The sequence below is a fragment of the Elgaria multicarinata genome, chromosome 4, assembly GCF_023053635.1.
Source record: "Elgaria multicarinata webbii isolate HBS135686 ecotype San Diego chromosome 4, rElgMul1.1.pri, whole genome shotgun sequence".
Classification (NCBI taxonomy): Eukaryota; Metazoa; Chordata; class Lepidosauria; order Squamata; family Anguidae; genus Elgaria; species Elgaria multicarinata.
The window spans coordinates 95348440-95361202 of NC_086174.1; the positions used below are offsets into that span (position 1 = coordinate 95348440).

Consider the following 12763-nt stretch of genomic DNA (forward strand, 5'->3'; position numbering starts at 1 on the left):
CAGCACAATGGGGCAGGGGGACATTGTACCCACCCTACAACCCAAGGTATTTGGTAGAGGTTGTAGAGTGGGTACGGATGATTTTGGATGTTACACCAACTGTTGCTACAGGATGGGGAATAATGAAAATAGTGGTCAAATGCAACACTTGTGTGGGAGTGGGGGGAGCAGCCAGGATGGCTTCTTCCCACTTTGTGATAGTCTGAACTCACCCAGTATCTCTCAACCTAACCTGCTCTACAGAGCTGTCATGAAGGGAAAATACTCAATGAAGAAACACATACAGTGTCCTGAGATCCTTGAAGGAAAGAAAGTTAGGAAATAAACATAAATAAATTGCTGTCTATTAAATGTTCTGTTAATGATGGAGGATTCAGTATAATTTGTCTCTTTACAGACATCTCAAAAAATAGATCGACAACCCAGTCTCTGCTCTCAGCTCTCTGTCATGCAAATGAGGAACAGCATGGCTAGTTCAAGTGATGGTGAAGATGGCTTGCAAAATTTTCTCCTTGGGGCTTCCGCTCCGCCCTCTCTTCGTGAGTCATTAACCAACCAGTCAATATTTCCAGGCATTACTTGAACATCCTCATTAGTGGCAAAAATCATGTTGCCTTTGGGGAACCTCCATGTATTTCTGTGACAATGGCAAGAAAAGGGATTCGTATAAAAGCATTTATAGGAGTACATCATTATTGCTTTTTAATGTTCAGTTTCAGTTTGGGCTGCTTAGAACCCATCACTATGATTGGGTGTGTTAAATGTGTCTGTCTGTCTAGATATCTATCTATAGGGTTAGTCCTCAAATTCATATTTATTGCCTAATGTGGGAATGGCCCATCACAGATAAGACTCCACAGATCTATCTATCATCTATCTATCTATCTATCTATCTATCTATCTATCTATCTATCTATCTTTGCTCATACTTCTCAAGGTAGATAGATTCTACCCTAGCAGCAAGTTATCAAATACTATGCATATGGATGTGGGCTGGGCTGCTTTTGTCTAGAACCCATTGTATTACTTGCTAATCTTGAAAAAACAGAAATTTGTCTATTTTATATCACAGGAAATGGATGCGTTATCAAACTTTTTGTCAATTTTTGAGTCAAGTAAAGCTATAGCAAGTTAGGTTTTGAGTTAGTGTAGCAGTTTGTTGATCTTAAGAATAGGCTTACCTGTTATACTGCAGGAGTCCTCCCCACACATTTTTTTTTCATGGGAGTCTGAATTCCTACATCACAGGTCTCAGCAATTCCTGTCACCTTCTTTGGATATTTTAGAATGCCGAAGTTCATAGAATTAAACCCCATCCAGTATTTCCCTTCACTGTAGATGTTGGACTATTTTTTCTCAGCCAACCAGTATTTAATAAAGCTTTACATCTGCAACAGAAGAAGGCAAAGCATAATTATGTGCAGTGCAAACTCCTGTGAACTTAGATGCTAGTTTCACTATTTTTAGTGGGGCTTATTCCAAGAGAAGCATGCGTAGCTTTGCAGCACAAGACTCAAACTACTTATAAAACCATGTGTGTGTTTAATATCTATTAACAAACCTAACTCTGTTTTTATGTTAAGGAAATAACCAACAAGAATTCTATAATGCTTATGGAGTGAGACCTTTACAGCATGATGTTTTCTGTTAATAGCATCACATATTAACCAACGTTCTTTAAAAAAGGTATTAAATCAGTCTTTTTAAAAAAACAAAAACACAGAAGCCATTGTATTACTTGCTAATCTGTACAAGAACAGCTGAAAATACTAGTTGAGAGAACAGAAATTTGTCTTTTTTATGTCACAGGAAATGGATGCATTGCAATTTTCTGGTCAATTTTTGAGTCAAGAAAAGCTGTAGCAAGTTAGTTTTTTTTTTTTTACAAAGCCAACGAAGAAAATGTTAACATAGTAAACTGCATGGGCTCCACTGAAAAGATTAGGACAGTAACTTTTCTTGATGTTCCTTTGATGTATGTTTCAGGGTTACAATATCGCTTCGGTTTGGAATGTTAACTTGTAGGTGAGCCCACTCTTGAATAGATCTTCTATACTCTTGTAGATGTTACTCTTCCCCAAACCTTTTCCTGCAGCTTGCAACCATTTATAGATCTTTCAGAGTGACTTTGTATAGTATAATACAGGGCAAACTGGAAGTGCAAGTGCTTCACCCTTCCTGCTTGCCACACTTCTTTCTTCAAAAGTAAAACTTCCCTATCTCCTGCAACCGGTTGTGAAGCTCTAGCTGTGGAGTTAGCTCACGCTAGGGACAGATTATGAAAGTTTCTATTTTGGCTAATATGGACAAGCATACAGTTCAGGAAGTGCACTTGTCTCTTTATTCCATAACATCAGAATTAAACTATCAATCCTATCCTATCTACAGGGCTGCCTTCCCCAGCCTGGTGCCCTCCAGATGTTTTGGGCTTCAACTCTAATCTGCTGCAACCAGAATAGCCAATAGTCAGGAATGCTGGGAGTTGTAATCCAAAGTATCTGGAGGGCTTCATGTTGGATAAGGGTGCCGTAGGGTCTAGTAGTCTAACCTTAAAGTGACGGGATGTACAGTGCCTTGCATAACTATTCACGCCCCCTTTGACTTGTTCATGTTTTGTGCTGCAATTAAAATGGAGTTCTACTGTGGCACAAAAGTGAAGTAAACAAAAACAAAGTGGCATTTGTTGTTTGCATAAATATTCACCCCGAGTCAATACCTGGTAGAAGCACCTTTGGCAGCAATTACAGCTGTGAGTCTTTTGGGGGTAAGTCTCTTCTACGTTTGCACATTCTTCTTGGCAAAATTGCTCAACCTCTGGCCATTTGGATGGGGACCATTGCTGAACAGCAATTTTCAAGTCTTGCCACAGATTCTCAATTGGATTGAGGTCTGCGCTTTGACTGGGCCATTCTACAATATTTAGGTTCTTGGTTTTAAACCACTTCAGCGTAATTTTGGCTGTGTGTTTCAGGTCATTGTTGTGCTGGAAGGTGAATTTCTGCAGGTCCCTCGCAGACTGAAATAGGTTTTCCTCTACAATTTCCCTGTGTTTGGCTCCAATTCTGATAAGCTTCCCAATCCTTGCCGATGAAAAGCATCCCCACAACATCATGCTGCCACCACCATGCTTCACTGTGCCGGGGGGGGGGGGGGAGGTGTTCTCCGGACGATAAGCACTGTTAGCTTTGCACCACACATTGAGTTTTTCTCTAAAGCCAACAAGTTCAATTTTGGTCTCAACAGACCAGAGAACCTTTCCCCACATGTTTGCTATGTTTCCCACATGCCATTTGGCAAAATCCAAATGGGCTTTTGAGATGAGGTTTTCTGCCCGCCCCACCCCCTCAGCAATGGCTTTCTTCTCACCACTCTTCCATAAAGCCCAGCTCTGTGGAGCATCCTGGTGATAATTGTCCCATGGATAGTTTTGCCCATCTCACCTGTGGATCTCTCCAACTCTTTTAGAGTTACCATTGGCCTCTTGGTTACGTCTCTGACTAACGCCGTCCTTACACAGTCACTGAGTTTTGGTGGATGGCCTTCTTTAGGCAGAGTTGCAGTTGTGCCATGTTCTTCCCATTTTGTAATAATGGATCTAACAGTGCTATGGGGAATGTCCATAGTTTGGGATATTTTTTTATAACCCAACCCTGATTGGTGCTTCAGAACTTTATCCTGAACTTGTTTTGATGGCTCCTTGGTGTTCATAATGCTGTTTATGTAGATATGCTCTCCAACAAACTCTGGGGCCTTCCAGAAACAGGCGTATTTTATCTGAGATCATTTGACACAAGTGGACTCCATTCAATTAGTTACGTGACTTCTGAAGGCAGTTGGTTGCACTAGAACTTATTTAGGGGTGTCACAGCACAGGGGGTGAATACTAATGCAATCTAGACCTCTCTGTTTTGTATTTGTAAATCATTTTGTAAAATGTGTAGATTCCACACACACACACGTCAAAATTATGGACTGTTTTGTGTAGATCAGTGAGAAGAAATCCTAATTATATTCCTTTTAATTCCAGGTTGTAACACAGCAAAATGTGGATAAGTTCAGAGGAGGGTGAATTACTTAATGCAAGGCGCTGAATATTCATTTTGCTTTATGCTGTCTGTGCTTCCTGGCAGCATTGTGTGGGAGGGGGAAAGAACAGGCATTTGAACTTAAGACAAAAGTACTAAATGACCATATATGATTCTGGAATATCTGGCTAGCAAAGGGAGGAAACATCTTAAAAGTGGCTGATTCTAGCATTTTCCGGCAGCAAGGATGTGCATCATGTGCAAAATCAGCCACAAAATCCATGACCTTCTGCATGCAGTCCTCTGCAATTGAATGGATCCTTATAGGAGGCTGAGGCCTCCTCTGATGGGCGAGATGCGCAGCTGAGCCATCCCTTCCCCTTCCACCAGCCAGGTGCACTTTGTGTAGTTACTATGAATTTGTAGCCCTTCAGTAGTCACAGAGGTATCTAGTAGGGATGTGCTCCGCTTCTAATCGGACTGGCGAATTAGAAGCGGAGCGGGGTGCTTCGCCTCCCCTTAAGGTGGAGGCGAAGAGGATTGGGGGGCCGGCGGAGCGTGGCGAAGAGGATCGAGGTGAAGGCGGATCCTTCGCCTCGATCCGGAGCTCCGCCGGAAAGGTAAGTGGGGTTTACTGGGCCCTGCCGCTGTCGCTGTCGCCCATGCGGCAACAGCGGCAGGGCCCGGTAACCCCCCCTCTCCCTTACCTGCCTCCATCCGCGGTCCGTCGGCTTCTTCAATTGAGCCCGCGGTTCAACCAGGAAGTCTGGGCCGCACTTGTGGCCCAGACTTCCTGGTTGAACCGCGGGCTCAATTGAAGAAGCCGACGGACCGCGGACGGAGGCAGGTAAGGCCCCCTTCCCCCTTGGTCCCTTACTGGGCTCTGGCGGCGACGGCGGCAGGGCCCGGTAACCCCCCCCGCCCTCCTCTCCCAGCCTTACCTGGCACCACTCCCCTCCACTGCGGAGCTCCGATTCGGAGCTGGAGCTCCGCGGCGAAGAGGAGCAGAGTATGGGCGGAGCGGGCCGATCCGAAATTTTCAGATCGGCCCGCGGGGCGGAGCGGGGGGTCCGTGCACACCCCTAGTATCTAGCAGGCTTTTGAAAGCCTAGAGAGAAACTGGCCTCTGGATATAAAAAGGGCCAGTGTCGTGTGGTGGTTAGAGTGTTGGGCTGGGTCTCAGGAGATCTGGGTTCTAGTTCCCAATTGGCCACGAAGCTCACTGGGTGACTTTGGGCCAGTCACAGACTTTCAGTCTAATTTCCATCACAGGGCTGCTATGAGGATAAAATAGGGAAGAGGAGGATCATGTGTAATCCACCTTGGGTTCATTGCAGGAGGGGGTAAAGGCAAGACGTCAATATAAATTATTTTTTTAAAAAAGGCATTGAAAGGTCTGGCTTGACATGTTTATAATGGAGACGTTCTCTTCTGCATGCAGTCTGCACATTTGGGGGAAATGGACATTTGTGTCCATTATTTAAAAATATGTCCCGCTGATCTAGTTGGAATTTGGTTCAAAGTAAATGTGTTTAGGGCTGCAATCTACCAACAGCTGAGCTTTTTAATAGGTAATTGATAACATGTAATGTTCTAAAAGGGTTAATGCCTAAGGCAGCAAACCTGTACACCAGCTTCCCCCAATCTGGCACCCTCCAGATGTTTTTGATGGTGACTCCTATCATCCTCAGTTAGTAGGGCCAATAATCAGGAATGCTGGGAGTTGAAGTCCAAAACATTTATGTGCACCAGTTGGAGAAGGCTGGTGTACAACTCAATGGAACTGAGTTGTACACCATGCATAGGATTATACTGTAACAGTATTTTCAAGAGTAGTTCTATATACAAAGTAAAACATAAGGTACATTGTATCAAGGGCTTGGATATTTGTAGCCACCACAAAGTTGGTATGGAGTAGGGGGTTGCTGTGCAAGGAACATAAAGGGAATCAATGCTCATTTAGAACTTATATAAAAGTTCTAAATGAAGTTACTTTTTTTTTAAAAAAAAATAGCCTTCTCCAACTTACTGCCCTGGTGTGTTGGACTATAACTAACCAGGTTGGGGAAGGCTGGTCTGTATAATACAATACAACTAAAATCAGGTGATGGTGATGAAAATGAACTATAGCTGGTACTAAGTGAGGCTATTTTTATTTTATTGCCTTTGTGGCATCCAGGGTATCCTCAACTAATTCAAATTTCACCCAAAACTTTTCAATTCCATAAAAAAATTACTATCTCCAGACATTGACTGTCTGAAAATTATAGATGATGAAATTCTATATATATTTTTATAGGTTTAAGAAGTTGATTTTAAATGCTTTCTTTTTACAAATATTGGCAGGCCAACCTTCTCCTTGTTTAAGAACATCGCCAAAAATGAAACCAATCGAAGAAAGTGTGGAAGATGATGTTTTTGACCCTCCATCTGGCATACCATCTACAGCTCCCTAGGGACTGCCTTGTCAGACAGAAATTCAGTGAATTACACAGAACGATTGCAAGTGTGGCAGACATGGAAAACATGTTAATGAGGTTGTCAAAGCTCATACCATTTTGATGTGTGTTTTAATAGATACATTTTTGCCACAAAATCCCGGAGAACTCTGACAGACCAACCCCAACCATATTACATTTTCGTTTCAGTGATACTTGAAGCTCCATCCTGGGGCTTTATGTGCTTGGATGGGTGGACTGTCCCATCTGTGTCAATAGAGTGGGGAACTCTGTATGCATAAATTACAGCAGAAGGCTGATCCCTTTTGAAAGTAATGGGAAAGCCTTTATAGCTTCATATGTGCATCAGAGCATCCACAACCACAGCAAATTCCTGAATTTGAGCAAGAAGATCCTAGTTGTCTTCTTGTGTCAAGAACTTTGGTTTTTATTTACATTGCAGTTAACCCCTATGGATTCATATGGAAAGCAGTGCCATTAAAAGTTATGATACTGTTTTTGCTTTTAAGAGAATAAATACAGCTTTGAGTCATAGTTGGTCATGGTACTTTTTTGCAAGCTGTTCTCTTACATTTTCCACAGTTGTGGGAAATTATGAGCTGCATATCTGCTGCTGTACGTGCAGAGGTACATTGCCCCTTCACCTGTCTTACATCTCTGACTGCACTGGGTCACCTGGTAGATGTTTGCCTGGGCTGAGTCTAGCATCTTCCCCAGCCTCGACCCCCCCCTCCCCAAATAAGGTTATTAAGGAAAGTCAAAGCTGAACGCTCGGATCAGCTGTTGTATACGATGCCACTCTCACATTCTGATATGTGTGTGAGGGATACAGAGATTCTTGAATAGAAACACACTTTTAGTCCTGTTTTTCCCTTGAGACAATATCAGTACAAACACCCCAAGAGTGACAGACCTGCACTAGACCACTAATTACAAAATTTATTATAATCAGAGATACAATTGTGTCAACTGGTTTACAATTATAAACAAGCAGGCAGGATTTCAAAACAACTATATCAGTTATGACTACGGAACCCAGGCACATATTCGTTTCGACTCTATCAGGTAATGCTGTAGACCTAACATGTTCGGTAACAATTTACAATAACTGATAACATTGCAAAATAAATAATAATTACACTTCCTGAATGGACAATTTCTTAGAATACTATACAGGTCAAGATAAAAGCCTATTGGCCTCCTTTATGAGTGGGTTAAGGGTGAGGTAATCCCTCTGATTTTTTCAGCTCACCCTTTCCAGACCATTTGTACAAATAAGTGGTGCCAGTCCTAAACTATTAGCAACTTTGAAACTACAATAAAGAGACTTTCAGTGTAACCCAATGCTCTTTGAATTCTGTGAACTTTCTCCCAGGTAAATGTGCTTAAATTAGTAACCACTAAAATTAGTGAAAGTTTGCCATTGATATCGACTAGACATAAGCTACACCTAAAGTTGCATACAAATAAAACAACATTTTATGTGTACTGTATTTATAATGCCAACTCTATTCTGAAAATAGAATCCATCACTACTATTCATTAAGGCTTTAAATAAACATAGTATTATTGGCACCAGTGGTGAATTGCATTTTGTGGATAAATGCTGATGAAAAGAATGGCATAGTGCCCTTTGATTCTATTCACATCTTTTGGGGAGATAAGTATGTTCAGCCAAAAATAAACACATCCAGTCCTATTGCTTTACAATCGAAAATTTTAAATCAATGGGAGTTGAAAGTGTTTAATTTCAACTAAATTTTTAATGACATTGTAGAGATAGCAGATTCAGGAAATAAACCACAAACCTCTATTTTATGGCATTTATACTGGCAGGCACCTTAATGAAAAGTCTATAAGAGGGGCAGGAGGTAATACGTTTGTCATTAGCAAAAGTGTCAAAAAAGAACAATAATTTATGTAAATATGTACTTTTTCAGAGGTTAATAGCTTAGATAACTAAAGCTTTTGGGGCCTGTTAAGTTCACTGTCTAAAAATTTATGTCCAACTGTCCAAATAAATGCATGATCTTCAGGAACAGCCTTATATTGTAGTTGTTTCTCTTCTGAAAGCAGCTAGAAGTGAACCTTTGCTGGAATTAGTCTTTATGGAAACACTGCTTTCCATTTATGGTTATGCAAATTTTAAAAATGAATGTGATGGACTGGATCAACCAAAGTGACTTATAAGAACAACTATGACTTTAGTTTTGTGCAGTTATAATTCGCTTTTGCTTTGTGTCACATTTGCAGAGTCAATCTGTGAATGACTGGATTGAAGTTTTTGAAAAATATTATATATATGAGAAGGACTCATCTAACTTTTCTGTACAATAAAACTATTAAAACATATAGGACATTTGCATTTTTTACACACATATATCTGTGTACACATCATTTACTAATCGTAAATGCTAAACACTATTAGCTTTGGGCGTTTGTACATCATATTGCGAACTGGAAATAGGCTGGTGATTCTTATGATGCACTGACCAAATTCTTGATCATCCACCTGGAGAGGACCTGATGCTGACATTTGCAGGCTGATTCTAGTATAGGGCTTCAATATCTATGCTGAGAGGACCTTGTTGGAGACACCTCAGAACTTTGTGGAAAACATGGAAAGATCCCAATGAGTTATCAGTCCAGCACTGAAGTCTGTGCACCCTTGCCTTACATAAACCTTTTAGCTTGTTTCCTATGGCATAAGATTGACACTCCCACTAGAGATGCTTAAAAGATTATCAATATAAAGATGCTTATTAAGGGAATGATTTACTTGACGAAATAAGCTGTTGCTTCATTTCAAAGGGTAGGATAAGATTCTTTAAGAACGTAAGCTGTGCTGGATCAGATCAAAGGCCAAGCTAGTCCAGTATTGTGTTCTCACAAGCAGGACATGAGCACAATTGCACCCTACCATTCATGTTCCCCAGTAACTGGTACTGAGAAGCATACTGCCTCAGATACTGGAGCTAATCATGACCTCTGAATTTGTCTAATCCTTTTTAAAGCCATCCACTTTGGCAGCCATTACTTTGTCTTGTGGTAGCTTAACTGTGTAGTTTCACTATGCACTGTTTGAATTCAGAATTAGTTACCCAGCATTATGAATGCTTAGTTACAGTTCCTATTATGTAAGTCTTCCCCAGCTAAATAAGCTCCCAATATTCCCCCCACCCTAATCACACCAGCTTTTCATAATCTTCACCCCAACCAAGCATTCAAAACCAGGAACAGCGGCTGCACAGCAGTCTTCCTCTGCCTCAAGTTTTTCCAGCTGATTCAACAATTGCTTGAAACTCTGCTCTTCAGATTCTTTTCCAGCTGACAACCAACTGTCAACAACCCATCGACCTCTGATTTAACTGAGTTTTTAAAAATCTCTTGGCCAGAATCATTGAACTCTTTCAAAACTCTCACTGCTTGATCTTCTTTTAGTAATCAATCAATGTATGGACCCATCCAACCACTACTCTATTTTGTTGACCTGTTGGCCAGTCCAAGTGGTGTTTTACTATTTGCCTAGAACCTATATAAACAAAGACAATGTCTCCTGCTAGACATTTTTAAACTGCCAACTTGAAGCCTCTGGCCCATAGTAACTGTAATGATTGTCTTAAAGTCTACTTGGTTGGAGATTACTCAAAGGAATATAAACATTTCAAAACAGAAGCAAAACAGTGTTTCTTCATGCCCTAGTTGACAGGTTTTCCAGTAAGCATTAACAAACATCTTCATGTGAGACTTACACATGATTCAATTTTTTAAAAGCAAAACACCGTAACAATTACGTAAGTCAGTCTCAAAATCTGGTAATCATAAGAGGCATATGTTAAATCATTTCAAATGTTTTTCTTTCTTGCAATGGTAGTCACAACTGTTTCCAATTTTAAAGGAATGGACTTCCAGGCCTAAAAAGATTAATAAGAGAAGACAAAGTGTCTTAATTAATTTGTCCTGACATTTCAACTTCCTGATAGCATCATTGCAGACCTGAGATTGGAAATGCTGGAAAAATTACCAGCACTATGCCTCCCTATCCAAATTCAAGGCCACCCTGCATTTATTCTTTTAAGAGAGGGTGATCCAATTCATTGATCTCTATATCTTGGCTAGTTTAGCCTGCTGACTCACTTTTGAGCACCATTATACAGTCCAGAAAGATTTGGCATATTAATACAATTTAGAAAAACATCTGAGGCATGTGTAGAGTGCTTTTCTCTCACCTCTGAGTAACCACAGACAACTCATGTCCTTGACTAATGTCTTGATGTTTTGACCACAATTTAAATCATATTGGCTATGTTTGTATCACCCCCATTTCTGTCATAGTTCAGCGCATTCTTTTTTTTTTTTTTTTTTAGGGCTGTGCACTGACACCCACCCACCCAATTTGCTTGGGATCCTGATTTGGAACTTCTGAATCAAGCCTGATTCAGCTTGGATTGATTTGGACCCAGTCCGCCTGGCCTTGGATCCGAATCTGAATCAAGATTTGGATGACCAAATTATTCATATTTTTCATTTTCCCATAGACTTGCATTGGAAAAAATAAACACCTATAACTTTTTTATTGTTCAAGATAGAAACATGCAAGTTAGTGACCTTACAGATGCCCTGGAGGTGCTCACGTGTGCCAAATTTCAGACACATCTGTGTAGTAGTTTTCTTGTAATCCACTGCTAAAAATATGATTTTTCAAGGAAACAAAGCAGCCACTCAAAGCAAAGAGCAATTTGAGACGGTGTGTATTCAGCTCACACTATCCTTTCAAGTACAAATCTCCCCTACTTTTCTTTTGTTCTGAAGCTGACACATCCTCAGGCTCTTCCCATTCAGAGAGAAACAGGGAAAGCAGACTGCCTGCAACACACACATTACCTGGCTGGGAGCAATGTGCCTTAGAAATTGAGTCAAAGCAAAGCAAGAAACACAAACCAGCCCTGCAAGGCGGAACTAGACCGATAATATTGGAGAAGTGGGCAGGCAGGCAGGCTTGCTGGTAGGCGGGCAGACAGGCAGCAGGCAGCTATGCGGGCACATGTAAGTGAGCCAAGGATTGTCTCAATTCAAAGCCAGAAACACAAACCAGCCCTGTAAGGCAGGACCAGACAGATCGTATTGGAGAAGTGTGCAGGTCTCAGGCAGGCAGGCAGAGAGGAAAGGAGGCAGCTATGCGGGAGGGCACAGAGATGTTGGCCGAAAGAAAACAAACTGGCCCTGCAAAGCGGGCAGAGTGGTTTGAAACATAGACAGTGAGAGATGCTTAAGCATCCCCTTAATAGGAGGCTAGGAGGATTGCTTCAGGGTCCATCTAACAACAACAACAACAACAACTATGGCAACAGGAAAAGGTCACTATTATTCCATTAATCACATCAGTCACCAGCATCACATCAAAAAACTATACAGAAAATCTTCAGAAACTGGGCCTACCAAAATACAACCACACCAACATCCAGAAAGCAGCCATAGTTAAAACATGCTCAGGAAATTCCTGAATCTGTAAAAGACAGCATGACTTGGCAATGCCCGTCATGTCCGTCTAGAAAAACCGCCAGGAGCGAGAAAGAGACAACAACAACAACAACAACATCCTCTGTGAGTTCTATGTTGTTTAGTCTCTCAGTGACTTCTACTTTGTGTGTGTGCTGTGTGTTGTGCACAAGCAGTACACAATAATAAAGCACCCATTTATAAAATCCCATCAAAAAACAAGGGTTGAACTGATCTGCTTCAAACTTGGCATGGCTGAAGCCCTACTGAAGACCTACCATGGTGCTAATTTTCATGTCTTTATCTGTAATTTCATCCCCCTTGAAACTTGGTTATTTCTCAAGGTGCTAGACCCTAATGAGGACGTTTGAGTTTGAACATTAAAATCCCCCCCCCAAAAAAAACAAGGGATGAATCAATCTTGGCATGCCTAAAGCCATACTTAAGTGCTATCATGGTGCTAAGTTTCATCTCTTTATCTTCAAAAATAACGGCATATTCTTTTAAAACCTCAATTTTTTAAAAAAATCCCTAAAAATCAGGGGATGAACCGATGTGCTTCAAACTTGGTAGGAATGAAGCCCTACTGAGGCCCTATCATCACACCAATTTTCATGTCTATCTGTGCTTGAAAAAGGTCTGAATCAGTCTGAATCGATTTGGATCATGCAATTTGCTTCAGACTGATTTGGACCTGTTTCAATTCAATTCAGATCTGTTTCAAAGCCCTCCAAATCACCCCAATTTGTCTCGGATTTGAATCCAAAGTGATGCACAGCC

General features: G+C 41.1%; 1 protein-coding gene across 3 annotated transcripts in view; it reads left to right on the forward strand.

Annotated features, from left to right (window-relative positions):
* Nucleotides 1–12763, forward strand: part of LOC134397855 (popeye domain-containing protein 3) — a 69336-nt gene that overhangs the window by 49054 nt on the left and 7519 nt on the right. The window contains exons 10-11 of one of the 3 annotated variants that reach the window (XM_063124844.1): nt 398–539; nt 6372–6902. The exons of 1 other annotated variant lie outside the window; for it this stretch is intronic. In XM_063124844.1, the coding sequence (XP_062980914.1) occupies nt 398–539; nt 6372–6481 (252 nt within the window). In that variant the 3' untranslated portion in view covers nt 6482–6902. Of the gene's footprint in view, nt 1–397; nt 540–6371; nt 6903–12763 lie in introns of those variants that run through there. One more of the 3 variants, XM_063124840.1, reaches the window with a different exon arrangement.